The sequence below is a fragment of the Fringilla coelebs genome (genome assembly GCF_963513975.1).
Source record: "Fringilla coelebs genome assembly, chromosome: 3".
Classification (NCBI taxonomy): Eukaryota; Metazoa; Chordata; class Aves; order Passeriformes; family Fringillidae; genus Fringilla; species Fringilla coelebs.
In genome coordinates, this window is record NC_140030.1 from 100,676,241 (window position 1) to 100,703,889 (window position 27,649).

The 27,649-nt window shown below is 51.0% G+C and overlaps 3 protein-coding genes across 3 annotated transcripts; 2 read left to right on the forward strand and 1 right to left on the reverse strand.

Annotated features, from left to right (window-relative positions):
- Positions 1 to 1,219: 1,219 nt before the first annotated feature.
- GINS1 (GINS complex subunit 1) lies at positions 1,220 to 3,453 on the forward strand. Its single transcript, XM_084202370.1, has 7 exons — positions 1,220 to 1,314; positions 1,440 to 1,504; positions 1,607 to 1,702; positions 1,986 to 2,076; positions 2,260 to 2,376; positions 2,747 to 2,821; positions 3,079 to 3,453. The coding sequence occupies exons 1-7, from the start codon at positions 1,240 to 1,242 to the stop codon at positions 3,145 to 3,147; spliced, it is 588 nt and encodes a 195-aa protein (XP_084058496.1). The 5' UTR covers positions 1,220 to 1,239; the 3' UTR covers positions 3,148 to 3,453.
- Positions 3,454 to 4,332: 879 nt separating this feature from the next.
- On the reverse strand, positions 4,333 to 17,656 carry NINL (ninein like; the record flags this gene model as incomplete). Its single annotated transcript, XM_084202662.1, has 15 exons — positions 4,333 to 4,898; positions 4,990 to 5,106; positions 5,742 to 5,954; positions 6,992 to 7,243; positions 7,607 to 7,778; positions 9,350 to 9,435; positions 10,119 to 10,209; positions 11,293 to 11,429; positions 12,494 to 12,561; positions 13,130 to 13,226; positions 15,191 to 15,280; positions 15,822 to 15,932; positions 17,016 to 17,154; positions 17,372 to 17,509; positions 17,589 to 17,656. The coding sequence occupies 15 exons, from the start codon at positions 17,654 to 17,656 to the stop codon at positions 4,710 to 4,712; spliced, it is 1,968 nt and encodes a 655-aa protein (XP_084058788.1). The 3' UTR covers positions 4,333 to 4,709.
- A 2,653-nt stretch (positions 17,657 to 20,309) lies between these two features.
- EIF4A3 (eukaryotic translation initiation factor 4A3) lies at positions 20,310 to 27,056 on the forward strand. The gene is made up of 12 exons (XM_084203013.1): positions 20,310 to 20,541; positions 20,714 to 20,786; positions 21,661 to 21,727; positions 22,580 to 22,642; positions 23,095 to 23,227; positions 23,915 to 23,995; positions 24,295 to 24,436; positions 25,215 to 25,353; positions 25,810 to 25,925; positions 26,416 to 26,523; positions 26,610 to 26,737; positions 26,864 to 27,056. The coding sequence occupies exons 1-12, from the start codon at positions 20,376 to 20,378 to the stop codon at positions 26,878 to 26,880; spliced, it is 1,233 nt and encodes a 410-aa protein (XP_084059139.1). The 5' UTR covers positions 20,310 to 20,375; the 3' UTR covers positions 26,881 to 27,056.
- Positions 27,057 to 27,649: the final 593 nt, after the last annotated feature.

Genomic DNA, 27,649 nt, shown 5'->3' on the forward strand with positions numbered 1-27,649 from the left:
TTTTCAATCAAGGCTCAGCTACATTTCTATCCCTCGGCAAGAGGCAACAACCAATTTTCAGCAGGGACAATTGGCATTGGAGATATCTGTTTATTGCTATTATCTCTCCTGGCTCGCAGGGGCCATTATCACCGCAGCCCGCGATGATTAATGCCGAGCCAGACGTGCGGCTCCTGCAGTGACAGCGCTCCGGGGACCCCGGGCGCCCCGCAGCGCCTTCCTCAGCCCCGCATCTCTGCGGGGCCCCAGGCTGGGACGGAGGGAGGGAGGGAGGGACGGAGGGACGGAGGGAGGGAGGGAGGGGTCCCTGCAGACACAACTGGCGGCAGCTCCGCGGCCAGGAAACAGCTCGGCTCGGAGAGCAGACCCCCAGGAGCCCACCCCAGCTGGCGGACTGGAGCATTTCTGGACATTTCCATGACTAAACCCCCAAGTAAAGCAGTGGCTGGGATCATTAAAAAACTCTGCCGGAGTCAGTCGCGGTCCCTGCTCGGCTGAGCGGGTGCCACATCGCCCCGAGCAGAAGCAGCAGAGGTGGCTCGGGCACACGAACCACGCCCAGGCGTCTCAGCCGCGGTGTGAGAGCCCCACCGTGCTCTCCCCACTCTTCCAGTCTGGACCGCAGTTGCACAGGAAACGCTGCTCGCTTTTTATGTCAGTAACCATAAGAAACACAGGGCCAGAGAAAAAGAAATTCCCAGAGCAGAACAAGCTGTGGTCCTGGGTTATTGAATCTCTATCCAGGGCGTCGAGTGCTAAAAAAATTCCCATCCCATCCGCAAACGTACCCATCTTTTTCTTTTTCTCCCTTTACTTTTGGCATACTCCGGGTCGGAAGGCTGTCAAAAGGGGAAAATGCACTGAGAAGGGCTGGGGGAGCATGGGGAGGAGGCTGCCAGAGGCAGCGCGGTGCGGCAGCCCGCGAACGACCCAGAGGATTGGGGGAAACAGTCTTGCTAGAGACAAGTGTGCGGTAGAAATTCTAGTTTTTGCTCCAGCCCCTCGGGGCTCTCAGGTGACCCCAAGAGTGTCACGGCGGCGGCCGAGAGCCGCAGCGGGGTCACCGCGGCCGCCGAGACCGGCGCAGCTCAGCGCAGCTAACGGCGGGGGCGGGGCCCGTGGGAGGCGTGCTCCCGCCGCTAAGCCCCGCCCCTCACATCCCATTGGCTGCCGTCGGCCCCGCCCCTGCCGCCATTGGCTGGTGCGCGCTCGGGTTTCCCGCGCGCGCGGCCGGGCGTGATGGCGGCGGAGCGGGGCATGGAGCTGGTGCGGGAGCTGCACCGCGCCGCCGGCGGGCACCTCCCGCCCTTCCGGGTGAGCACCGGCAACACCGAGAGGGCCCCGCCGGCGGGCACCTCCCGCCCTCCCGGGTGAGCACCGGCAACACCGGGAGGGCCCCGCCGGCAGCCCGCGCTCACTGACCGTGCCCGCTGTTGCAGACGGAGGAGCTGCGGCAGGCGCTGGAGGAGATGCGGACGCTGTACGAGCGGAACCAGGCGGACGTGTGAGTTGGGCGCTGCTGAGGCGCGTCCCGCACAGCACGGGCGGCGCTCCCCGGCCCGCAGCCCTCCTCCTACTCTTCCTTCTCCTTCCCCTCATCCCCCAGGTCCGAAGCGAAGGCTGGAAGGACGGACCTGATTTTCCTCATCCGGTTCCGGCACTGCTGCCTGCTCCGGAACCAGCGCTGCCTCCTGGCGTACCTGTGAGTGCGGCGGGGGTGGCCGCCTCCCCTGGGCTCATCCCTGGCCGCACAGGGGCAGGGTCGGGACTCTCGGGCCGGGCAGGTGGCTTTTCCACGAGCACTAGCAGCAAGGCAGCTGTGGAGCTGGTTCTCCTTGTGTTCGTTGCTGATATCACCGCAAAGAGAAGGCTCTGCTTCCTCCTGCTCTTTCAAAGTTTAGATTACTGGATGTCACTGCGGCCTGGGGATGTTGCCAGCACTCACCTCAGTAGAGGTGTTGGGTTTGCCCCATTTCTTCCCCTAGGTATGACCGGTTGCTACGGATCCGAGCACTGAGGTGGGAGTATGGCAGCGTTCTGCCCAACACCATCCAGTTCCACATGTCAGCTGAGGAAGTGAGTCAGCCTCGTTTCAAACTCTTCCCCTCTTCCCACATATTCCTCCTGATGGACTATTTAGTACAATCAAAATAGGGTAGTCTTTCCCCCACTATAAACATGACATTTAACATGTCTTTCTGTAAATACTTCCTTGTGTGCATTCATTGTCTGTGGGTACAACTCTGTTCATGCCCACAGGTGGAATGGTTCAATCGATACAAGAAGTCTCTGGCTACCTACATGAGGTCAGTAGGAGGAGAGGAGGGGCTGGACCTCACACAGGACATCAAACCTCCTAAAAGCCTGTACATTGAAGTAAGTGCAAGATTTCTGGCTTCTATCTATGAATAAACATTTCCATGACTACCTCTTTTCAAGCATTTCGTCCCCATCCCAAGTCAGTTCATCAAGCAAGAACTTTCAGAGTTCCAAAGCTTTCACAGGTTTCTGTGTTTTACTCTGCCTGGCAGCATTTTACTCCTTCTATTGAGAGCACAAAGTATGTTGAGAGATGGCACTTCTGGTGTGCAGGGAGTTTGTGGTGGGGTGAGTTATCCAGTAGGAGGTTTTTGCAGGAACTTTAACTAGAGCAACTAGCAACCATGTTCCCATGCCAAGGACTGTCACCTGGAGGGGGTGGTTGGTTTTTATTGGACTCTCACAGAGCTGTGTTTCCACTTTGCAGGTGCGGTGTTTAAGAGACCACGGGGAGTTTGAGATCGATGATGGCACTACCATCCTGTTGAAGAAGAACAGCCAGGTACCTGTGGCAGGAGTGTGGTCTGTTCTCTTCCTTCCCTTTCACTCCCATGACATCCCCCTGCTTATGCTGGCCTTGCAGCATGTCCCAAGTCCCTGCACACACAGCTCCTTGCACATGCTGTCTGCACGGTCCAGAGTACAGCTCTGCCTGATCTGATACCATGAGGCACTGGATGTACAGCATAACAAACAGAGCTGGTTGTGTGCAGCAACAAATCCAACAAATTCAAGGAGGGTTTTTCTGTTTCTGTGCAGCACTTTTTACCCCGCTGGAAATGTGAGCAGTTGATAAGACAAGGAATCCTGGAGCACGTTCTGTCCTAAGTGTGCAGGGCAGGAGGGACAGCTCTTGCTTGGTGACCTGCCCACAATTGGACTGAGCTCTGGTGTGTGCAGGACTTCAGATACCTCAGTACTTCTGCAGTGGCAGTACTCCTAACAGCCTTTGATGCCTTAAAACCACAGCTCTTCATGAGCAAAGGGTGCATGCTGGGAATTCAGCAATCCTGGGAATCCAGGATAGTGGGGGGGGGGCATTATCCAAGCCCCACAGCTACACCCAGGGTTTGTGAATGCATTTTTGTTTGGAGTAGTTCTTTGTTCACACCGCGCATGTAAGACACCAACTGGCTGGGCTCTAGAAGCCAGGAAAACTCCATGGTTGCAAAATAAAGAACTCCTTCAGCCTCAGTCTCTTGGGTTTTTAAGAGTTAATGTGGTGTTCACTCAGCACTGTGATCTGGATCTCCAGCCAAACTCATCCTGAGGCTGCAGTGTGATAGTTATTTAAGTATCTCAGCAGAACTGCTCCTCCAAGTGTCAGATATGGCTGCACAAGGCTCTTTCCAGGATTACACATGAAGCTCTGTCCCCATCAGAGACCCATAAATGTTGTTTCTTGAGGTGCTGTGTGAACGATCATTGCAGTCAGGGTCATGGGCCTGGGTTTTTCCCAATGTGCTTGGCCTGTGCCTCTGTTCCTGTGAAGAATCTCTTATCCCAGAGCACTGGTCTGGCAGGGCCTATGGGCTAGTTGGAGTAGGATGGGAAAGGGAGCAGAGGGTTTTGGTTAGCACAAGGATTCTGGTTAGCACAAAATAAGGCTGAAGAGTTGCTTTCCCTGTCTGCTTTTCCTAATGGAGCTCCTCAGCTCTTGCACTGTGTCTGGGAAAACACTTGCAAAAACATCAGCCCTAGGTAAGACTAGAGGTTTGCTTAGACCCCATCTCAGACTGGAGCTGAAAAAGCAAACAGTTGGGGAAGAATGCAGGAACAGGATAAATGTCTGGGGCATTACAGCATTGTAGAGGCAACAATCTGGTCAGTTTTGGATTCTAGGCTCAGGCTGTAGGAGGAGCTGTTGGGAATAAATGTTGAGCAGCAGCTGGGGAAGGTGACTGAAATACACAGCAGACTGGGAATAGCAGGAGGTGCTGTAACATTACAAATTTTTTAATGCCACAACTCAGCTTTCCTGCTTGGAGTGAGCCAGGCACAGGGTCGGGTCCTGCAAGCCTTTCTGTCCTGGCTTTCAAGATGAAAATGTGGCTCCAACATCAGCCTTCTGCAGAGAGGGAGCACCTGCACCACCACCAAACACTGCCAAAGAAAATCCTGCTAGCTGGCTGCCCTGAGACAGACATGACATAACATGTCACACTGCCACTGAGAAAGGCACCAAGGCTGCTGCTTTCAGTTGGAAAATTCAGCTATCCACAAGACCTGTTTCCTCAAAGGACTCTAGGCTCCCCATCTGGTATTTTCTGCACAGGAAAATCCTGGCAAGCCCAGAGAGGACAAGGCTGATTTCCCAACCCAGCCATATCTCCCATTCTGCACCTGACCAGCCCCAGCCAGAACCAGGGGCTGCCACTGCAGATGTTCCATCACCCACTCAGAGATGCTGGTGTGATTTTTCCAATAAGCTGCTTCAGAGCTGAGGCTTGTTCCTCCAACAGCTGGTTCTTCTCCTTCATGCTTTTCTGCTTCAGCTCAGCAGCCTGCAGGGCCATTGCAAACCTCCTGTTCTCTCCACGGAGCTCTTCAATCAATAGTTTGTTCCTGGAGAGCTGGGCCTAAAGCAGGGACAGGAGGCTTCAGGTTCAGTATCCTGTGGAGGGGTAGCAGATGGGCAGGGACACACAGCACCAGCCCTCTGGCACTCACCTGGGCATCTCTGAGCTGAGCTGCCCTCTCTGCCAGCACAGCTTCAGCATTCCTCAGACTCTGTTCCAGCCCCTCTGCCTGCTCCACAGCTGCCTGCAGCAGCTGCTCATGTTCCTCCTGCAGTGGGCAAGAAAGTCTGTGTGTGGGTTGTCCCAGCACTCTCCTGGCCTCTGGCAACCCTGGACTGTACATTTCCCCAAGGCCCTGTTCATGGAGCCTCGCGCTCCTTGAGGCAGAGCAGGGGGGTTCATCAGAGGTGCAGGATACAAAGAGCAGTGGGACAGAGGTCTAGAGCAGTACCACCTTCCCTGGGTCTGCACCCAACCAGTTTTAAGACAAGGCACATTTCCCAGCAGCGTTTTCTATAAGCCATTGGCCTCCCCTCTCCCAGCCATGTCCAGGAAAGCTCAGGGAGAGACAAAGTCTCCTTGTGCCTGCTCATTATAATTCCTTAGGTTATACTTTGCCCTATCTTTCCCCAGAAGATAAACACAAAAATCCAACACCTGGTTGCTCAGTGCCCTAGAGATAAATCCACCTGTTTGAGTACAGGCTGGTGACTGGAGGATTCATAAAGAATTAAAGTTGCAGCTGAATTTGAAGTTGAGTGCATTTTCCATGTGGGTTCTTTATATCTACCATCTTCCACCCAGACCTCTGGTGGCTTCAATCACAGCTGCCTTCCAGGTTGCCAGGCCAGCAGTGTTCCCTTCACAGTAGCCTTGACTGAGCTCCTGCAATTCCCTGCTTACCTGGGTCCTGACCAGCTGCCTGCATGTTTGCTCAGCCTGTAGCTGGAGGCTTTCCTGGAGCTGCTGAGTCTTGCACTGTTCCTCTCTCAAGGTGTTTTGCAGCTGCTCAAACTGCTTCTTTGGCACCATGTTGTTTATCTGGGCCTTGGCCTGCTGCAACTGCAGAGCGTGCTGGGCCTGGGCCAGGCTCAGGCTAGCTTTGGCTTCCAAAAGCTGTAACACAGAAAGGTTGACAGCTGGTTACAGCTTTGAGCCCACAACAGGACAGGCCCAGGCTGTGTTCTGGGGGAGAGTAGAGGTTAGATAGCGCCCTCAGCCTCTCCTCAGCTCTCACCCCAGCACAGGCACAGCAGAGCTGCAGCACCATGGCAGCAGTGCTCAATGGGCAGCCTGCAAAGCAAGGGACTGAGAGCTGCAGGAGGAGGCACAGACACCCCTTGCTGAGAGATGCTCCCCTTGCTGAGTAGTGAGGAGCAGGAGTTGCTGGATGGATTCTCTGGGAGGGAGTCCCAGGACCAAGGTGAGCAGCCCCAGAGCAAGAGACAGAGGGGGCTGCTCACTTGGGTTCTTGGATACATCCCAGGCTAGCTGTGATGTACTAAATGTCCTGTACTACATGTCCTCTGCTTCCTGTCACCAGCAAAGGGCAAAACTGATAATGGGAAGCAGATCTGCATTAGGGCTGCCTAGGGATGGCTGGCATGGGTAAGCTGCACTTTGGAAAGCCAGTCCCCAGGGTGGAATGCAGGAGAGGAATATTAACACACTGGAAGGTTTTTCACATTGGCTTTCCTCCCTCTGTCCTGGTGATCCACATTACTCTGCTCTGACCACCTCATTTCCCATCCCTCAAGAAGCCTTGTCTGGCTGCTGTCATCCCTTCCTAACACTTATCCAATTCTACCACTGCTCCAGCTCCTCTGTCAGCTGAGCCATGGGGAACCACAACTCCTGGCACCCCTGTGTGAGCCACCTCCCCTCTGCCCAGCCAGCCTGCACAGGACAAGGACAGTGGGTATCACAGAGACAAGCAAGCAAGGACTTCTCCCCAGGTGCACCTGAACTGGCTTCAGCCATAGCTGAGCAGGAGGAAGAATCCTTTGTCCCCCACAAAGAGGAAGAGGACAACTTTTTTCTGAAAAGTTGGACACCCTTCCTTCTGGGGAGGGTATCCAGCACAGCCCCAGGCAGGAGAATACCAACATCAGAGAGTCCACTCAGCAACCTGCCACTGAATGAAGGACACTCACCTTTTCCTGTGAGGCCTGGAGCTGCTGTTGGAGCAGCTCCATCTCCATCCAGCATGCTGCATGCCTCTGGTGGTGCTCCAGTCTGGCAGCAATCTCTGCCCCTCGTAGCCACTCAGCCTCCAGAAGGCTCTGGCTCTGCAGCTGGGCAGTGCCAGGGCCAGCACTGTCACCAGCCTTGTGCTCAGGGGGCTCACAGCCCAGCTGAGGCCTCTTGACAGCTGGGTGAGAGAGCTCCTCCTTGCCCTCAGCACTCTGGAAAAGGTGGAGAAAAGAAACAACAAATCATGCACAGGAGGCTTGGGGTGGGAACACAGGCAACAAAGACTGACTGAGCCATGTGGGTTTGAAACTGGGAGGGAGAGAAATCTCAGGGAGAAAGAGTGAAAGTAGTGAAAGCCATCAAGCCATTAAAGACTTTCCCCTTCTGTAAGACATTCAATGTCACACAAGTTTTCGCTGCTTTACAAGTTATAAGATGAAGCTGGTTCTTCAAAGGAAGACTGGGTTTGAATGTTTGAAACAAACATTTTTGCTCTCCTCTATGAACATGTGCAGTTTTTGCCCTTCTAAATCCTTCAGCCAAGAACCTGGCAGTTGGGATTAATGGCTTCTTACCAATGCTGTTAACTCTGCTATTTCAGCCAGCTCCTCCAGCTTCTCTCTACCCAACTCACTCCCATTTTTCCTGCTGGGAAGAGGGATAGGATCAGCTTCAGACAAGAGAGCAGCAAAGCACAGTCCCCCAGAGGAGAGCCCTGCTTTGGGTAGTCCCACATCTGGTTTTGGCCTGCAAGAGGAAGCAAAGCCAGGCCAAAACAGATATGGCCCTGAATCAATGCAGGAGTGAGTCAGGTGCCTCTGCCCCAGCAGGTGACTCAGCTCAGCCCAGCCCAGGGCAGACAGCCTGGGGACATCCAAAGTCCTGCAACGCTGTCAGAGGACTAAAACCAAGGAATGAAGAACAGTGGGAGGGATAGTTTAGCAGACTGGGATCATCCACACCAGAAACCTGTCTCTCCCCAGATTTATGGCTCAGTGGGTGACCCCAGTACCTAGCTAAAACTTCCTAAGGAAGAAATCCATCCCATGTTAACTCTTCAGCAAGCTGTTCTCCAGCAGCCAGCACAGGTCTCCTGTGCAGGGAGAGACAGCAAAGTGAGAAAACCATGCACAAGCCCCATTTGGGGGGCCGGCATTCTGTGGTGGCTCCCTGATCTTTTCCAATTTGGTTTCCAATGACAGCTAAGGACTAAGGAAAACTGAGGAAAAGACTTCCCATAACTCAGGCAAAACATGTGGGGACAATCAAGAGACAAGAGTAGAGAAGGAACAGGTCTTCAAGGGAAGGGAAATAAAGGGGAATAAGGACAAAGAGCATCAGACTGAATTAATGTGGCTTCCAGCAGGCCAAAATTATTTGGCAGTCCTGTGGATACAAAGTGATTTGACTCATCAAGACACACCAAGACTTCATTACAGGGTAACAGGTGGTGAGGCCAACCCCTCAACTGCAATAAAGCCAGGTCTGGAGAAATCAGCTTGTTTGTGAGGCCTCTGATTTCACAGTGCTGGACACAAAGCTGGGACCCCAAATCCAAGGTGGCCTCATTATCCTTCCACTTCTGTTGGTACTCCCAGTCTCCCAGGAGGCCATGAATACTGGCACTTGTGGGAATGAAGCTTAGTCCTGTGTTGGGCAGTCCTATCCAACCACTGCTGCTAAACACCAGAGCCATCCAGGACCTAAATTCCTCAAGGGAAGGTGCAGGATAACAGACCATCCATCCTGGCAGGGAGGACAGCACTGCAGTTTGTGACAGTGCCTGTGGCATGCAGAAGAGCTGTGTGAGGAAGTTCTTCCTCTCTTTTTGAAGCACAAGGACCAGTCCATGGGCTGTGTGGTGCTTGTTCACCTCAGTGCAGCTGCTTTTGGGAATTTTACATTGAATTCACATGCTGTGCTTCCTGTGGCATCTCCAGCATCCATGTCCAAGGCACAGGAGATGTGTGCAGTCAGCCACAGCCACAGGAGCACATCCCAGTTCCCTGACCACACTCCCACAGTCAGTAAAAGACATAATATAGCTTTTGCATTTGTCTACATGTGCTCAGTCATATTTATTAATTGGAAGTATCCTAGTTCATAGTCCAGTTCATGAGAGCAGCAGAACAAAGCTGCTCTTGGAACATCCAGGAGAACATGGCTGCTGTTACAGCCTTCAGCACCATCATGGTGTTAAGCAGCCTTGTGTCTCACAAGGCATCTGCTTTTTCTTTGCAGCAGCATGTTGGTTCTTCAAACTACCTTTGCACTCAAACCTGACACTCTCTTGAGCTCTGGGTTCATTTTCCAAGTACTGCATGACATCTTTGAGCTGCATCAGCTCCAGTTTCAACCTGTTCCTCTTCTTCTTCCTCTTCTTCTTCAGCTCTGTATTGACAGCCTGAATGTCAGGTTTCCTCCTATGCTGTTACACCACTGTCTCCCAGAGCTTTTTTCCTTCTCTTCTTGCCCCAGGTCTATGTCCTGAGATATCTGCTCTTTGAAGGCATTTAACTCTGCCTCCTTCCCAAGCACATCCCCTTGTCTATCAAGATTCCATTTCTCCCTGACAAATGCTTTCCACTTTGCCTCCAGCTTCTAGATTGAACAGGCCATTTGTTACAACAAACATCTGCACTGTTTGCACTGGCATGTCCATCATACAATTGCTTGTTTCTTCTCTATTCCTCTGGTGTTGAAACTGCAACAGAAGATTTTGGTCTACCTGCTCATCTGAGTCTTAGGGGACCAGCTCATTTTCCCCCAGAGGGCAGCTCTCCAGACACCTTGTCCCTTCCAACAGCAGAGCCCTCAGCTTCACTGTCTCTGCATTACTCCCATTTCACCCTGGTGCCTTTTTAATCTTTTCATACCCAACAGCCAGCATTTCAAACATCTTGGCTTGTTCATCATTAACCTTTTCTTACAACTTGAGCTGCCTCTGCTTCCAAGAGACTTGGTCTTTTTTCTTCTGCTTCCACTGCTGCCTTTCATGGTGCCCTGCTCTTGAAGGCCTCACCTTGGAGCCTTTATTGTTGGGAAATCACCTCCTCTCACACCAATGCTGCTGCAATGAAGCCTTACAGCTGTCCTCATGCTGGCATTCACTCCATGACAGCTCTTGGTTATGCTCAACCTCTGCATCTTTCCTAAAGATAAAAACCACTTTGCTGACCTGGGTTTGATATCACAGCTTGAAATGCTCAGCCGGCCTCTGAATGTACATATGCTGGAGAAGCAATACAAAGGGTTTTCTATGCTGCAAAGTTAATGCAATTTGTTAAACTTCACAGAAAGTTCCCACACCTTTTGCACTTCTTAAAGACACACAGCCAATCCCATCTTTTCCAGCAACTCTGAAAGCTCCCCACTGCAGACAGTCCATCTGCCATTCACCAGAGATAAAATAGCTTAAATGCCCTGTATTCCTGTTATTTGGGTTTGTTTCCCTGGTCTACCACAGACTTCAGCCAAATCACCTCCTTTCTCCTTCATCTACCCAATATCTCAGCCCTAAACAGTGATAATGACCTAGCAAAATCCTCTGTTGGCATATTGCCAAGGGGAACACTGATCCTAAAGGGAGACACAGCAGGGCTGAGGCAGGAAGAAGGGAACATAAGGAGTTATTCAGTGACAAGCTCACTCTTTCACAAGCCAGTCTCTTTTACCTATATGGAGAAATTTAAGACATTTTTTACTGCTTTTAAAATAGCAAGTTGTGATCATCTAGCAAGTAAAGGCAGGTTTGCTGAAGGACCAAGAAAGAGGTCATAAGAAAACACTAATGAAAGCTCTTTTATATCTTTCACTATTTTAAGATACAGTCTTTGCTGGGCACTGCCTCTAACACAGCCTTGGAGAACATGCAGGGAGTCTTGAAATAAAAGCACTCATGTAAGGGGAGTTAGATGTCTCACTTCAAACAATTGCAGCCCTGCAATTCTGCCTAGATTTTCTTCCAAATTAAAGCAGCTCTCCAGCCCTGTGAAAATTCAGCCCAACCTACTCTGCTATGAGCAGGAGATGCACCCCTAATCTCCTCCTTAGTCTCAGAAAGAGAACAGTGCCAGACCCCAGGCTTACTCTGTCCCTCCGTTGCATCTTTATTTCTTCTCTGTCCTGGTCCAGCTGCTGCCCCAGATGGTAAATGTCTTCAGTGTGCTGCTGTCACCCTGGCCTGCTCCATCTCCTCTCCTCCAGCTCCAGGCTCCATTCCCAGTTTTGCTCTTTCAGCCCATTAATTATAGCCCAGTACTTTGCAACTGTTTCCTCAAGATATCTTTTCTGGTATTCCATCTTGCACATCTCAGCCTTGAAACTTTCCTTACTGTCCTTCCTCTGCCTCTCAAAGTTGTTCCACATTAACTCTATTTCTTCCTCATAACAGTTTATCTGTTGGAAGGAGATAGGATTGGGATATTAGCACCATGCTCCCAAGAGCTTTCCTCTCCTCCAATAGCTCCAGTTCAGACTCATCTATTGGTCCCACTCAACAGAGGACTCTCTTCAGGCAGTTCTGGTCCCTGCTGAACAATCAGTCTCATGCAGCAGTGTCTAACAAGCAGAATCCAGTGGGTCCCAATTCTTTCTCTTTCAGGCTGCTGCCAGCAAGCAGCACGGTTTTCCCCATTCTCCTTGTTTGCAAGGAGCCCCAGAGAGGAGAAGGGAGAGGCCAGGGCATCACCTGCCACTGCTCCTCATATCCCTCCTCCACTGCAGAGTGGTTCCTTGTCAGGATGTGCTGGTGAGAAGCTGCTGTTCCCCCCAACTCCCCTGTGAACACCAGAAACTGCCGGATTTGATGTGCACAAAGGCAGGACTATAAAGCAGGCAGAAGATCTGTAGGCAGCTTTGTGCTCCTTTAACTATTCTGTCACCTGTGGAGCAATTTAGGATTTTCTCTTGCAGTGCTGCAACACAAAACCCAGCAAGCATCACTGACCTCTCAGTTCAGCAGCAAAAGCAGTAAATGTGGAAACTGAGGCCTCTCCCACGAGCATTCACAGCTGTCTGAAGAGGAGGCTGGGCTCACACTGTCACCTCAGAGCAAGCAGGTTAGAAGTGTGCTGCAAGCCAAGGGTGACAGTGCTCTGATACAGCCCCTACCATCAGGAGATACCTGGCTGCTTCTCCTCTTGGTCCTGTCCCTGGTTTTACTGTGACAACAATATTGAGTGATCTCTGGTTCCTCACAAGACCCACACAAACATTTCCAAGGTGACAGTGCTTTCCACAGAGCCTTTGCCAGCCAGGGAGGCAAAGGCTCCAAACCCTCCTACCAGCTAAGACAAGCTGGAGAAGCACACGAAATAACCCCACACGAGTGATGAGGCACCACCCTGCTCCCCAGCCAGAACTCTCTCTCCAGCAACCCTACTGGAGCAGAAGTCTCATAAGTCATGCTGTAGCAGCTGTGCTTACCAAGCAGTCAGCACATCCCACCCCACCCCACTCACCTTGGTTTCCAACTGCACCTTCAGGTCCTGCAGCTGCTCTTGGAGCTGCTCCACTGGGAGAGACATTTCTGTAAACACAGAAATAGGAACAAGAAGGCTTGGAGAGGGGTGTGATGGCAGAGAGGAGCCCTGTGAGGGGAGGCCTACAAGATAGGACCAATCCGGATGGCTGCAGCTTCATCCAGTCCATAAGGGGTTTGGGGGGTTGCATACAACCCCAAAAGATGAACATTCCTCATCTATCTGGCAACTAGTCCCAGGGCTGCATCACCCCTCTTGGCCAGAAGCCTTCATCTAATGCTCAACTTGAATTTTCCAACCCACAGTTTGAGGCTACTTCCTCTTTATTGCATTGTTTCCCCAGCATCTTTAACACTGAAAATCTGCCAGTTCACCCATAGCTGCCTAGTTCACAGGTTCCATCAGCAGCTCTCAAGTTGGAAAATCCTCATCTCCTCCATGTCCCTCCCCCCCCACCACCCATCCTCTCCTTCTTCCCTCCCAAGGCTACCCAGTACAAGAACTGGCAGCAGTAGTTCAGGCACAACAAGCCTCCCACACTGCCATGCAGACTTGGATGCAGAGGGAACTCTGTCACTGCTGAGAGGATGGGCACTGAGCCCTCCTGCACGTTACCTGCTGCTGGCAGCCCTCCCTCAGCCCTGCTCTCCTGCAGCTGGAGGCGCAGCCGCTGCAGCTCCCTTCGCAGCGCTCCGTTCTGCTCGTACAGCACCTGAAACAAACACTGCTCAGGACACAGGACAAAGCTCCTGGCAGGGCCTCCTCCAGCCCCAGCACAGCCTTTCCAAACAAAGGAAGACATTAGAGAATTTGGAGGAGCCAAGGAAGAAATATAACCCCAGATTTCCAAGACCACCATCACTACACACTGTAAAGCACAAAGCAACTACCCCTGAACGCAAAAGCACACAAAACCAGGGGAGCTGCCAACACCTCAGGGGGCTGGGCCTCCTGAGACCCTCCTGACCTAAATAACCATTGGTAGAATCCAACACAGAAGAAACATCATGGCCTCAGCACGAGCCTAGGATTTACATCCTCAAGACTCTCTTGTGGGCATAGGGCCTGGCCAACAAGCACTACTCTGTGCAGAGAAGGCAACCAGCAGGATTCACAGTGAAGCAAAGCCCACAGGTCTCTGGGAGGGAACTTTTCCAGGTTGCAGAAGGAATAAAACAAGGGAAGAAGGTGCTGATCCCATGGGAAGCACAGCATGAGGCAGGTCCTGCTGGTCTCCTGGTGCCAGAGACACCCCAAGGCCAGCACAGGAGTTTATCCCATCTCCATCAGCAAGGAATCTCAGAGCTGAACACCAAGTAATGAGCCACCACACCAGTGCAATGAGCCACTTCCATGGAGGTGTCTGGAGACGGGCAGTTGCTTGCTTCACTTCACATCCTCCATCCTGTACTGGAAGCAACAGCATACAAGGCATCCTGCCTTCTGGACTGTGCACTTTGAGCAGACATCCAATCACATCCCATATCCTGCCACCCAGGAAACTGATCTGCTGCAAGAGACTATGAACTAGGACACTTCTAGCTAACAAATATTACAGAGCAGATGTACACAAATACAAACCCAGTTTGTTTCATCTCCATTCTAAACAGGAAAGGGGGGCTGAGAGCATTCAATGAGGGTAAAGGATAAACCCCAGTGGGTGCCTTCACAGGGGCAGGCAAAGCCTGAAGGTCAAACCTTTCCATCTATTAGCATTCTCATGGACAACTCTGGGGCTGCTCAACGAGAGGAAAAATTGCAGCACCGAGCATATTCAACCCTCTGGTGCCACCTGGAGCAATGCTGCACTGGATAGTGCTTGAGAATGTTTGCCTTTAATTACAGCTTGGAGAAGGGCTGCCTGATGCACCCACAGAATGGCTTTGCTGAAAGTCTGCCTCTCATTTCAACCCTAGCTGAGGGGATGTGACTGTCCCTGCTCAGGGGTGTTCCCCAGCCACACACAGCATCTGGGAACAAACAGGCCATGTGACAAACACAGGACTCAAAGAACAGAGCACCCAGCATGAGTTAAAAATACACAAGTTAAAAATGCAAGATACACACATTAAAAATGGGAGAAGGGAAACAGAGTTTGTGCTCATGCCTCAGAGAGCCCCAAGCTCTGGGAAGGAGCACAGCACCCTGCAGGAGTTACAATACACACAGCACCAATTCTTGGACCACACACACACACCAGATATCTGGACTGGCTTACCTTGACTCTCTAGCAGAGTTCAGCAGTAACAAAATTTTTAGAGTTTTTTTTAAAGTGGAGGCAAGAAGGAGGGGAAAAACAAAAAGATAGAAGACTTTAGCTGTTAATATGGTTTCCAAATTAGGAGAACAACTTTCTCCTTGTGTTCAAGAAGAAATCCAACAGAGCCCAGGGTCTGTCCTTAACAACAGAGGTACCTGGTTCTCTAACAAAATAGTCCATGGCTACAAGCAGTAAGGAATTTATGATCCACCCCTACTCTCTCCTGCCAAAATCCTAGCAAGGCAAACAACCCATGGAGGGCTTCAGGAGTGAGGAGACAGAATACTGAGCAAAATAAGAGGGATCCCTCTGCCCTGTGATCAGGTCTGCCTCCTTCCACTCCCTCAGGCCCAAGTGGCCAAGAGATGTGCTGCAGGGAGCAGCACTGTGACACCGGCAATGCTGCCCACACGTACCTGGCACTGCCGCTCGTACTCCAGGACAATCTCGGCAAAGTGCTCGCTCTGCTTCAGGAACTCTGGGCTGTGGGGCTCCCCCTGCTCCAGCTGCACAAAGAAACACTTCTCATCAAGAAAATCATCTCCAAATGGAGAGTCAAAAGCTCTGCTAAATCCCTGGGGTCACGGGGCACACCCCATACATTCAACAGAAGGCTCCCTAAGGGGCCCACCACCTGTGGGATGGGTCAGAAAGAGGAGGAAAAACAATTTTCTCCACATGTGAGACACCACACTGCAAGCAGGCTTTCCTGGCTAACAACATCACAGACTCACTTCTTTCCCCAGATTCATTTTAGGAGTGGAAGATACTAAAACAAACCCTTTACTTCAATACTAGTGAAAAATAAAGCTTTTCTGGAAACCGAACTCTGTAAGTTTTCCCTTGAAGACTGCAGATTTGCGGAATTCTCTACAACTGGAAAATTTCCTCACACCTTTTTATTTTTCCCCAGCTTCCAAGATGTCATTAAAGCTCAGGAGAGCTCACACAGGGGGAAACCATAGCAACGGACACAAAATATGCAAGATCATTTTTTTTTATGAATTCCTGAAAAGTTCTCATTTGACTGCTACAGGGAAAGGTTACCTTGTCCTTCACAATGTGGTTGAGTTCTTTTTGCAGCTCCAACACCATCTCCTCAGAGGCTGACAGTTTCTCAGCCATCTCTGTGACCTTATTTTGTAGCTGTATGTTCTCCTGCAGATAAAATGGAGATTTCCCTGATGCAGTGGGTCCTGGCATGGCAGGATGGGTTTATCAGCCACAGGTGCTCAGCAGGGAGCTGTAAAACAACTGGCATATCAGCAGGCCAAACACAGCACAGCTCTCAGGAGACCCTGGACATGGCCTGGTTTTAGCCAGGACAGGGCTGACTTTTGCAGTAACCAGGAGGGGATGTTAAGGCCCAGATGTTATTCTGTACCATCTCATTCACTGGGGACAGAGGGAAGGCACTCTCTCAATTCCAGTGAGAAGGAGATGCCTTCCAGAGAAAACGTGGCTGCTCTGCAATGAGCGTTTGGCATGTAAATCACCCTCTCTTTTGTACAGTCTTGTTGTTAATACTGTTGCTGTCACTGGCTGTTTCTTATCTCACTGCTGTTTCCAGTAAATTGTTCTTATCTCAACCCATGGTCTTTGCCTTTTGTGCCTCCAGTTCTCTTTTCCAGCCACTGAAAAGTGGGGAGAGGAAGTGAGCAAGCAGCAGCGTGGTTTGGGGAGTCTTGGTAGGAGAACTAAATTGGAGAGCATCATTCCTAAACCACAACTGCACATTGCTGATACCAGATGGGCTCATCTCTCCAAAGGACAGGAGTGGGTTTTGCACAGTAACAGCCAGGCAGCCCCACACGATCATCTCTACCTCTGCTCCCCAAAACTGTGCTTTCCCTCACAGATAACAAAGGCAGCAAGTCCTGAGCTATCTCCATCTGTGCTTTTACACTGACCAGAACTGGGGTAATCCCAGGCATGCAGACACCATCATCTCGCCTTTGACATGGTCCCTGGCACAATTGTAGCTTTGGTCATTGTGTTTTCAGGTGTTACCAAGGGCCAAATCACTGCCAACAGACAACACAGCAGTTTAATAATGGCATGGCAAGGTAACAAGTTCGGTATTTAATACAACTGTATGGATGTGGCTGATGATTCTTCTCCATAAAATTCCTGTTCTTCCCAACAAGAGCAAAGTGAACCATCTATATTTGTCACCACCTCTGCTTTGCCACCTCTGAAAGAGCGAAGGTGTTTCATCCAAGGCATCCAAGTCGTACTTACATTCATCACATGGTTCAGTCTCCCTTGCAGGTTGGCCTCTTTGCCCTGGAGGAGCTGTGTAGCAGCCTCCAGCTTCGCCTGGTGACTCACTGCTTGCTGCAAAAGCAGCTCTTTTGCCTCTATTTCTGCCTGAAAATTCCTGGGGAAAAAAGCAACATGGTTGGGACAGACAGAGCACGTTCCTGGATGGCCACAAACAGAAGATGAGAGCTTTGTTGGAAGGATGCTGAGATCATAGGGGTGGAGAGGGGTCTTCAAGGACTTTCCTGCCACTGACACATTGGCAAAACAAGTGGGAGATTCAAAAGGGATGTGTAAGCACATTTTCTCCACCCCACCAAAAGAACCCCTTCTACCTGAGCTTGCTCTGGGTATGCTCAAGAGTGATGTACTGCTCATCCAGCTCCCTGCCCAGCTGCAGGCAGTGTCTCTCTGCCTTCTCCAAACTCAGCCTCGCCTTGTCCCTCTCCCTGGCGATCTGCCTCACCTGGGTCCTGCAGACACAGCGAGCAGGGCATGAAGACACCCCTCAGGCAGCCCACAGAAGGCCCTCACAGGGAGCAGAGCCCTTACCAGAGGCACTGCAGTTTGTATCTGTAGGAGCTGCCAGCTGCAGGCTGGAGGCCACTCCTGGGGACCATGAGTGTGCTGTCCCAAGCTGCAGGCAGCCCTGCCAGGCTCACCTGCTGCTCCGTGCTGCTGCTCCGCCTCTGCAAGAACAGCACAGACTGAGATCACTTCCTCCCTCCCTCTTCTAACAGTTCCAACAGGATTTCTCTTGTCACACCATCTGACCACCCTCCAGTCTTTCAGGGATGCCCTCCCATCTCACAGATAAGCCTAGATCACATCCACCCCCACATTCCCCCAGGCCTGGGCTGACCAAACCCATCCTGAACCTGGCTGCAAGCGCTTCTCCCACCCCAGGCTCACTTCACCCACCAGCACCGATCCAGGCAGAACCAGGGACCCTGAGGATCTGCTCTGAGTTCTTCCAGGGCTCAGGTGGCAGTAACAAGTTGAGGCTTGGCAAATCCAGTGTCTTTGCTGAGGCTGGAGAAATGATGTGGACCCAGGTAGCTTGGCGAGAAGGACAGGCTGCTTTCCTGAGCACTCCCCTCTGATGCTGAGGAAAAAACCAGCAGGAATAAGTCAGTGGGGCAAATTGGCAGAAGAAAACTGATGGTTTTCAATACCAAAGGGAAACTTCAGAGACCAAGTCAATACTGTAGAACACTTTGGAAACAACCCCAGGCTGCCAGGAAGGAGATATCCTGAGCTTCCCTCATGGCAGCTACAAGAGCAGGTCTGCAGGCACAGACCATTCAGTGTAGTCTCCCTGCTGGCCCATCAACACCCAGTATGCACAGAAAGAGCAGCACTGAAAGTTGTATCACTTACAGGGTCTTGTGAAAAGTGTCAGATGGAGACTGACAGCCAACATTTTATTTGACCAAAGAGCAGAACCCAGAAAGCTGATACAGAACTCAGAACATTTCCAAAAGCACCGATTTTTTACCAGGTTTGGAAGAAGCCTGTCTTCAGAGAGCTGTTACCTCAAAGTCTGAAGCCAAATGAACGATTCTTTTTTCTTTTATTTTTCCTCAAGATCCTGGATTGAGCTGTCCTGGCTGTCAAGACAAGCAGAGATTCACTTCCACCTTAGCACATTCACGTGTTGTTACTTCAAAAGCAAATGCCTTGCCAGTCCTTGGAACTGAACACACTAAGGAGAAAGAAGTATTTTACATCAAACAAAGAAAACGTGGACGAAGCTTGTTCATGCACTAAAAAGAGAATAATCTGTGTCGCATGTGAGGTGCAGAGACATCAGCACTTCTCAGATCAATATTAGAATTGGCGTGATGTTTTTCCTCTCCTAAGATGCACATCCCTCTCCCTCCCATAAAAAGACCAGGCTCAACAGCCTCCTGTTGTTCTGCATTACAATCCCACACCACCTAGGCAGGGACTGCTCCTACTCAGACAGTTCCCAAGGGAGCCTTTCAGCCACCATGCAGTGGCTGCAGCACAGACCATATCTAAAAACTGTCTTGCAAGTGAAGAAGCCTCCCCCAGATCACCACCCTCAGGTGCCTGACTGAATCCTATGGAATCACCATGAAAGATTGTAAAAAGAAGTATCTTGGCCTGAATTGTTCTTAGTAAACTCTGATCTTCAGCCTCCTTTTTCTGTTGTTTTTGTTTGTTTGGTTTGGGGTTTGTTTTGTTTTTTGTATTGGGGGGGGCACGGGGAAATGGACAGAGTAACCTTTCTAAGTGTGTGATGTCTGGACTGTGTCTGGATTCCCTACAGGACCGTTTTAAAACATCAAACACAAACGAACTGTTCTGTGTAAGGGACTGGCAAGGACTTAATTGCTCCTTACCCAAGGTTGGACATCACCTCATGGAGCTGCAGATCAAGGCCATCAACCAGGGTTCTTTTTACAAAGCTCATCCCATGGAGTTGCTGAGTCTTGGCTGCTTAAGAGACCCTGACATACCGTGGCAAACGGCGTTGTACATCCGCGGGCCCGCAGGCAATGAAGCATCGGCTCGGCTCGGCTCAACCCGGCTCGGCCCCGGCGCCCCGCGCATGCGCAGGCTGCGCGCACATCCCCGACCAGCGCCCTGGATGCACTTCCCAGGGTGAATCGGGAAGAGCAGCGGCAGGAGGCGGAGGGAGCTCATCCCGCGTTTTTACTCAGCTCCTTCCGCAGTGCTGTGGCCGGTTCTGGGCTCCGCAGGGCAAGAAGGGCAAGGAGCTCCTGGAGAGGCTCCAGCGGGGGGTCACAGAGGCGATAACGGGACTGGCGCACCTCTCCTGAGGAAAGGCTGAGGGGGCCGGGCCTGCTTAGTCTGGAGAGGAGAAGACTGAGAGGGGATCTCGTCAGTACATACAAGTATCTCAAAGGCAGGTGCCAAGAGGATGGTGCCTGGCTCCTTCCAGTGGCGCCCAGCGGCAGGACGAGGAGCAGTGGCCATAAACTAAAACACGAAGTTCCACCTCAGCATGAGGAACAACTTCTTTGCACTGAGCGTGGCGGGGCACCAGAGCGGGCTGCCCAGGGCAGGGAGGTCGCTGGCTCTCCCTCTCTGGGGACACTCCAGACCCAGCGGGGCCGATCCCCCCAGGGCCCTTCCAAGCCCCGGCCATCCCGTGGTCCCTCGCGGCCGCCCCGTAGCCTCACGCGCGCGCCCCGCGCAGGCGCACTCGCGCGACGCGCCCCGCACCGCCCCCGGCCCGTCCCCGCGCAGGCGCGCGCCGCTCCCGCCCGCCCCCCGCGCAGGCGCAGGCGCAGGCGCAGCGGCGGAGCGGGGCGCGCGCGGCGGGCGTTGTGCGGCGGCGGCGCGGCCATGGCGGGGTCCGCGGGGTCCGCGGGCGGCTCGGCGCGGAAGCGCCTCATGAAGGAGGAGGACATGACCAAGGTGGAGTTCGAGACCAGCGAGGAGGTGGACGTGACGCCCACCTTCGACACCATGGGCCTGCGGGAGGACCTGCTGCGCGGCATCTACGCCTACGGTGGGCGGCGGGGCCGGAGGGGGAAGGGACGCGGGGCAGGGGGCGCGGGGCCGGGGGCACAGGCCGAGGGCGAGGAGGGGTTCGTGGGCCGCGACAGGGCCCGGATGTGCGCCCGGTCGCGCCTGCGCCGTGCGGCCGGGCCTGGCCTGACGGTGTGCCTTGGCCCCCGCAGGGTTCGAGAAGCCGTCGGCCATCCAGCAGCGAGCCATCAAGCAGATCATCAAGGGCAGGGACGTGATCGCCCAGTGAGTGCGGCCGGGGGTGGGGCGGGGGATGTCGGGCACATTCCCTGCCTCGAGGCTGGAAGCGGGATCGGCCAGCCGTGGGCCTGGGTTGGTGCCTGGCAGGGTGTGGGGAATGCCCTGAAATTGGTGGGACACAGGGACAGGTTGGCCAGAGCAGCTGTGGATGTGCCATCCCTGGGTGCCTGGCAGGGTGTGGGGAATGCCCTGAAATTGGTAGGACACGGGGACAGGTTGGCCAGAGTAGCTGTGGATGTGCCATCCCTGGAAGTGCTCAAAGCCAGGCTGGACGGGGCTCTGGGCAACCTGGTCTAGTGGTAGGTGTTTCTTCCCATGGCAGGGTGGGGGATGGAGCTGGATGTTGTTTAATTCCCTTCCAGTTTAAACTATTCTGTGGTTTTATGGTGTCACAAGCAAACAGTGAAGTTGCTTGTGATCCTCTGCCAGTTAATGCCAAAAGTTTATTACATTTAGTTACTGTAAAAAGTATGTCTTAGAGACAAGGAATGATATGCATCCCACTGAAAAAAATCCTTCCTTGGTCACCAGTGCAAATTACTGGCCTTGCAAATTGCATTCGCTTATCTGTCATTTACTTGAAAAAAGTGTACGTGTGGTAGATGGCAGAAAATTAAAATGCTGGTCTGATAAGGAGTGAAGGTGCCAGAGCTGGGGACCCTGGAGTATTCTGTCCCTGATATCGCAGTTCTCAAAGCTGCTTGACAGCAGATCAGGCTCTGATCATAACAAGCCTTTGTTGGCACTGTTGAGTTCTTTGCAGTGGGGGGTGGGAGAGAGCAGAGGGGTGGAACGTGTTGAAATTGCCTGTGCTGTTTGTCCAGACATGCAGAGTATTCACCAAATATCTGTTTCTCAGGTCACAGTCGGGAACAGGGAAGACAGCAACATTCTCCATATCTGTTCTACAATGCTTGGATATACAGGTAATCTCAGGGCAGCACATGCTAAAAATAATTTTTACTAAGTCACTGGTCTTCATCATAAAAGCGTGTTCTTTAAGAGTGAATAAATTAAGTTTTACTTTGAAATCTTCTAATTATGGGCAGTGAACCTCAGACAGAATTCTGACAGAGAACTTCACCAAACTCTGTAACAATTTAACTGTTAAAACCAGTCTGGCAAAATAAATTCAGATGATGTCTTGTAGTGATCAAGCTGACCTCTTTCACCTGTTAGGGCTAAGTTAATCTCTCAGCAGGCAGAATTGTCTTCAGACAACCCTAATAGCATCATCAGCCTGTCTGAACAAGTGCCACACATTGCACAGAATCAAAGCAAGGTTTTTGACTGACAGCTGTATGCTCTTGTATGCTCAGGGGCATCGTGTCCATCCAAGAGTTTTGGGGTATAACTTGGATGTGCAGATGCAATTGAATAAAAGGGTCGTTTTCAGTGGGCTGGGACTGTTACTCATCTGTCACTGTCTGGGGACATAAAAATTAAGGTTGCATGTTTTAAGTGGAAAGGACAGCTTTTGATTTATTTGTAAAGTGCTCGTAATGCTTTAAGGGGTGACTCTACAAAACTTTGTCTTGGAGTCCTTGAGCAATGCAAGGTGTTTATCTGAACCAAACACGCAGAACTGGAGGACTTGAAATTTGGTTCTATTTAGCAAGAAATGTACATGCCTTTTTTTTAAGTGCAAAATTCTGTACTAGGTCCTTCAGCTGTGGCATTTCACAGTTTCGATTCTGTGAGATCCATCACCTCTTGCATGCCTGGCTCTGGCCTGTGATTAGCTGATTAACTTCCATATGATTCCATGCTTTAACCAGGTTCGTGAGACCCAAGCCTTGATCCTGGCACCAACTCGGGAACTGGCTGTGCAGATCCAGAAGGTAGGAGCTTTTCAGTCCTTGTCTGGAAAACCTTGCAAGGCCTGGGGCCAGTGCTCTGGTGTTTCTCTAGCAGAGCTCAAAGCACAGCTTCCACTTTTTCTTTCTATTCCTGAGGGAAATAACAAAAGTATGATCTGATACAGGGCCATTTGCTCCTCAGCATTATATTCATTACTTTGGCAGTCTGAGGTTTTGCACAGCCCTTAACTGAGTTTTTAAGGCCAGCCCATCTAAAGCAGTTGTGATCCCTGAGGAAATGAGTTCCAGTGTTTTAAGGCCTGCTGTTGATGAGGTTTGTGTAACAGACATTAAAAAAATCCTTCTAATTCCTTGTGCTGACGTCTTTTTAAAAAAACCCACAGCATGGCTGCATAGGCCAGCATCTCCTGACAAATGCAGCCTCCCATGGCGGAGAGCTAGGGTAATGAATCCATTCCTCTGTACCCACACAGGGTCTTCTTGCCCTGGGAGACTACATGAACGTGCAGTGCCACGCCTGCATCGGGGGCACCAACGTGGGCGAGGACATCCGCAAACTGGATTATGGGCAGCACGTTGTGGCTGGCACTCCAGGCCGGGTGTTTGGTAAGGAAATCCTGACGTTTATTGTAACACCCTTAATGTAACATTGAGGTGAAGTGTAACAAGGTAACAACTCACTGCTGTTGTGCCTGGAAAAGACATAGGGGAAATCAGTGGGGGTGGTATTTTCATTTTTTCTGTTTATGCTTTGTTTTCCATTGTTGAGGTGACTCTTTATGTGGTGGCTTTGGAAAAAGGAGGAAGTATTACAGTCCCTGAATCATCAAGGGGGGAGGAGCCAAGCCTACCTCAATTCCAAAATTAGGCCTACATTTTCTATGTCCTGGTGGTTGCTCCATCTTTGTTAAATCAGGTGCACTTGTAGCTGGTACCTTCTGGTTCCACTGCATGAAGAGTTGAACATTTACTGCTCATGGCACTTACCACAGGGGTAGTGTTGGCCTTCAAGCTCCTATCTTCTGGGTGTCTGAGGAACACACAGCATTTACACAAGCTCCTGTCACTGGGAGAACATGAATTGGTCCCCACAAGTGGAAAAAAAAAACACCAAAACTTAGCAGCTGCTGAGCTGGGCTGACTCTCAAACAGGATTTGTGGATTCTGTTGACATAAAGTTCACCTGGCATTTTGTATTTCTCACATCTGTCCCTCCTCCACCAAAATGCCCTGACAGTGGTGGGGCTCACTTGCTTTCAGTGTGTTCTCATCTCACAAAGTGAAATCTTACAGATATGATTCGTCGCAGAAGTCTAAGAACTCGTGCCATCAAAATGCTGGTTTTGGATGAAGCAGATGAAATGCTCAATAAAGGTAAAACATTTGCCTCCCTTCTACTTCCTTTCTCCTTGCTTCTTTGAGATTCTAGGGTGTCCCAGCTGGCAGGCCCACTTCTAAAAAGTTAAAGTTTAAAAAGTTAGACTATTACAGTTCGTTATAGGCTGTAGTTGGTTAAGGTACACAACGAGCCTTGTCTGATGTTACTGATTCACACATTTATGTTCATCCCATAGTATAGACCCAGTACTGAATTCCAGATCAGATTGTGACAGAGGAGGGTATTTGGGAGAAGGATGTACTAACTGTTCTGTGTGGCTTGACTTGCACTGCAGGCTTCAAGGAGCAGATTTATGACGTGTACAGATACCTGCCTCCAGCCACACAGGTGGTTCTGATCAGCGCCACTTTGCCGCATGAAATCTTGGAAATGACCAACAAATTCATGACAGACCCCATCCGCATCCTGGTCAAACGGTCAGTGAGTTTCCTTGCAGAGAACAGGGACTCTGAGTTGGGGCAGCCCTGGGTAGTTCCAGTATTCACTGATTTAAATGTACAGGGAGTCTCTCGTGTTCCTTCTCATCGTTCCTGAGTATCCACAGATGTGCTCATCTCCTGTTTCCCAGCAGGGGCTGGCTTATCTCCCTGACTTTATCCTTGTCCAGTTCTGTGTGCTGCTGCTCAGCCTGGCTGTCCCCTCGTTTTCCCCATGGATAGCACTTTCTCCTCATGGAAATCTATCCTTCACACTTATGCAATTCCTGGGCTCCCCCAGAGGATTTTTTTTAGGCTTCCTGTTAAGATTTCTTATTACATAGCAGGCAGAAAACCCCTTTAGCCATCTGATCCCGGGTGTTCTTGGAGGCACAGTTTACATCTGCTGGTGTCACAGGTCCTTGTGCACTGGGACTTGGGAGGAGTCTCCCTCTTTCCTGAGCTCTTACACTGCCCCATTTAGTACATTCGAGCTTCTTGAGACTTTCTTCAGTCTCTCTTGTCAAGAATCTGGAATGTAAAAATGATGAGAACAGAAATGTTCCCCTTTGGAGCTGTCTGGCTGGAGCAGAGCAGTTCCAGTCTCTGCTGAACAGGTCACATTCAGGGCCCTTCTTAAAGCTGAGTTTTCCCAGGACTTTCTAGAACAACTTGGATTCCATCTAGACCCAGCAACCCACAGCACATGGGGCAGAAGGGTGGTCTCTGGTGAAGCATACCCAGCCCTTCTAAGTGCTTGTGGTGTTCTTGCCTGCAGTGATGAGTTGACCCTCGAAGGAATCAAGCAGTTTTTTGTGGCTGTGGAGAGAGAAGAGTGGAAGTTTGATACCTTGTGTGATCTCTACGACACGCTGACCATCACCCAGGCTGTCATCTTTTGTAACACCAAGAGAAAGGTACAGGGGACATCAGAGGGGCGTGGTGCTTCCTGAGGGTCACTCAAGCAATGCTGGATTAGTTAAGAGGTCTGGTTGCTCCCCCATTTGGAAATAGTTCAGTAGAGCCATAGGTTAAACCTTTGGGATGTGCCTAACTTAAAACAATAGAGGCAGACCTGATACAGCTGACAAAAATTGCCTTTTTAGAGAAGAATGTGCTCAATCTAACTGCTTATAATTCCTGGGGCAAAGCCACACTTCCTGAATAGATGCTCTTAATTCCTTTCCTTTCAGGGCTTGTGGAGCCCTGTATCATACAGCAGGTGCTTTGTAAGGATTATTTACTTCCCTTGGTCTCAGAATGCTTGTGGAGGTGTCTCTCAGTCCATACCAGCTCATCTCAGCAAACATTCTGGAGCTCAGCTGCTGTGTTTGGCTGTCTGAGCAAAGAGCTAACCCAGGCTGTGTTCACAGGTCGACTGGCTCACAGAGAAGATGAGGGAAGCCAATTTCACAGTTTCCTCCATGCATGGGGACATGCCCCAAAAGGAGAGAGAGTCCATCATGAAAGAGTTCAGATCTGGCGCAAGGTAAATGTCCCAAATAGCATTGCTTAGATCAGTGCTGCCTCAGGGCAGGGAAACCCTAATGCCTCTGTCTCAAGGCTTTGTTCAGCTCAGATTAAGGAGAACTCTGATCTCCTTAATCTGGGGTGGAAGGGTTGAGAGCTTGTCATTTTCCAAGAAGGGGTACTCATACCTCTGGGTGTAGAATTAGTCTGTTCTATTTTGCTGAAGACGTTGAGAGTTGCTGCATTTAAAATTCAAGGAGAAATGTTTGTGCTCCATCCTCAGTATTTTAAACACTTGAGAGCATTATTTCTTCTGAAAGATCCAAGCTATGTTGGTCCTGTCTTGGCTGAAGTTTGGCGATAGTGCCAGGGGACAGCTTTCCATGCAGCAGAAGTGTGCATGCTGCTGGTGTGCTGTGGGTAGTGGAGAGCATGGAATAGCAGGGGATGCTCTGTGCTGGAGACTGGGGGTTCCCAGAAAAGTCCTGACTGTGCCCTTCTCTTTGCAGCCGAGTTCTTATTTCCACAGACGTTTGGGCTCGGGGCCTGGATGTGCCTCAGGTGTCGCTGATCATTAACTACGACCTGCCCAACAACAGAGAACTCTACATACACAGGTAGGCTGGGGCTTCCCACGGGCCACTGGGGCTGGGGGAAGTCTTCCCACAGTGGCTCCATTCCCTCTTTCCTCGTGCCTCTGCAGAATCGGCCGCTCGGGCAGATACGGCCGGAAAGGCGTCGCCATCAACTTCGTGAAGAACGACGACATCCGCATCCTGCGGGACATCGAGCAGTACTACTCCACCCAGATCGACGAGATGCCCATGAACGGTGCGTGCTGCCTGGCCCAGATTCTGGGGAGAGCCTGGGGGCAGCAGGGTTGTGCTGTCCCGCTGGCCTGGGGCTCTCCACACACTCAGTTAATGCTTCTAATCCTTTCGTTTTCTCTCGTTTCAGTTGCTGATCTGATCTGAAGGTCTGTGGTTAGCAGGAAGTTGTACCTTTTGGTACTCTCCTTAATTCTGTTTTGGACCCACATCCTTTTATCGTATTTTTGGTCATATGTTCTTGAGTTGAGCTGCACTTGAGAACTTGTGTAAATATTGTCTGTACTCCCACCCGTGTTTTTCAATTAAAAAAGGAAGTTTTACCATAACTTGTGCTTAATTACTTTAACCCAGCATAGTACCAGGCAGGGAGTTTTGAGATATTGCTGAACTTGGCTAGCATAATGAAACAAAACACTGGACACTCCCCATTATCTGGGTTCATTGGACACAGGGCTTCCTGTTCTCTACCCTTTTGTTATTGTTGTGCCACACCACCTGATGTACTTTTAGTTTCCTTAACCTTCAAGGATCAGACATCTACAGGAAAAATCTGTGGCCTGGCCCTAGTCTGCTGTAGGAAAATTAAGTTAGGAGATAGCCAGAAATTTCATGCTGCTTACATCTTTCTGGAGCCAGAAACCACATGTACTGCTCCAGATGGGGATTTCCTATCCCAAAGAGCTTGGGCACACACTTCCAGAACAGAAGGAGCAAGTATCCTGTCTTGTCACCTTCTCCACCTCTTTCTGCTGCTGTACTTTGTTACCTCTGCTTGCCAGCTGTAGAATCTTCCATGTAGCGTTCCTACCTTGCTCTGCCTTGTCCCTCTGTGAGGCAGGAGTTGGCCACAGGTCAGTTACCATCTTCTGCCCTCTGCTTTTCCTGCTAAATTCGGCTTTTTGCATGCTCAGGG

Coding starts and splice junctions, on each gene's coding strand:
- GINS1 (XM_084202370.1), top strand. CDS start 1,240: ATGGCGGCGGAGCGGGGCATGGAGCTGGTGCGGGAGCTGCACCGCGCC. Junction 1,315..1,439: donor GGCACCTCCCGCCCTTCCGG/GTGAGCACCGGC, acceptor CCGCTGTTGCAG/ACGGAGGAGCTGCGGCAGGC. Junction 2,377..2,746: donor CTAAAAGCCTGTACATTGAA/GTAAGTGCAAGA, acceptor TCCACTTTGCAG/GTGCGGTGTTTAAGAGACCA.
- EIF4A3 (XM_084203013.1), top strand. CDS start 20,376: ATGGCGGGGTCCGCGGGGTCCGCGGGCGGCTCGGCGCGGAAGCGCCTC. Junction 20,542..20,713: donor GCGCGGCATCTACGCCTACG/GTGGGCGGCGGG, acceptor TGGCCCCCGCAG/GGTTCGAGAAGCCGTCGGCC. Junction 25,926..26,415: donor GAGTTCAGATCTGGCGCAAG/GTAAATGTCCCA, acceptor TTCTCTTTGCAG/CCGAGTTCTTATTTCCACAG.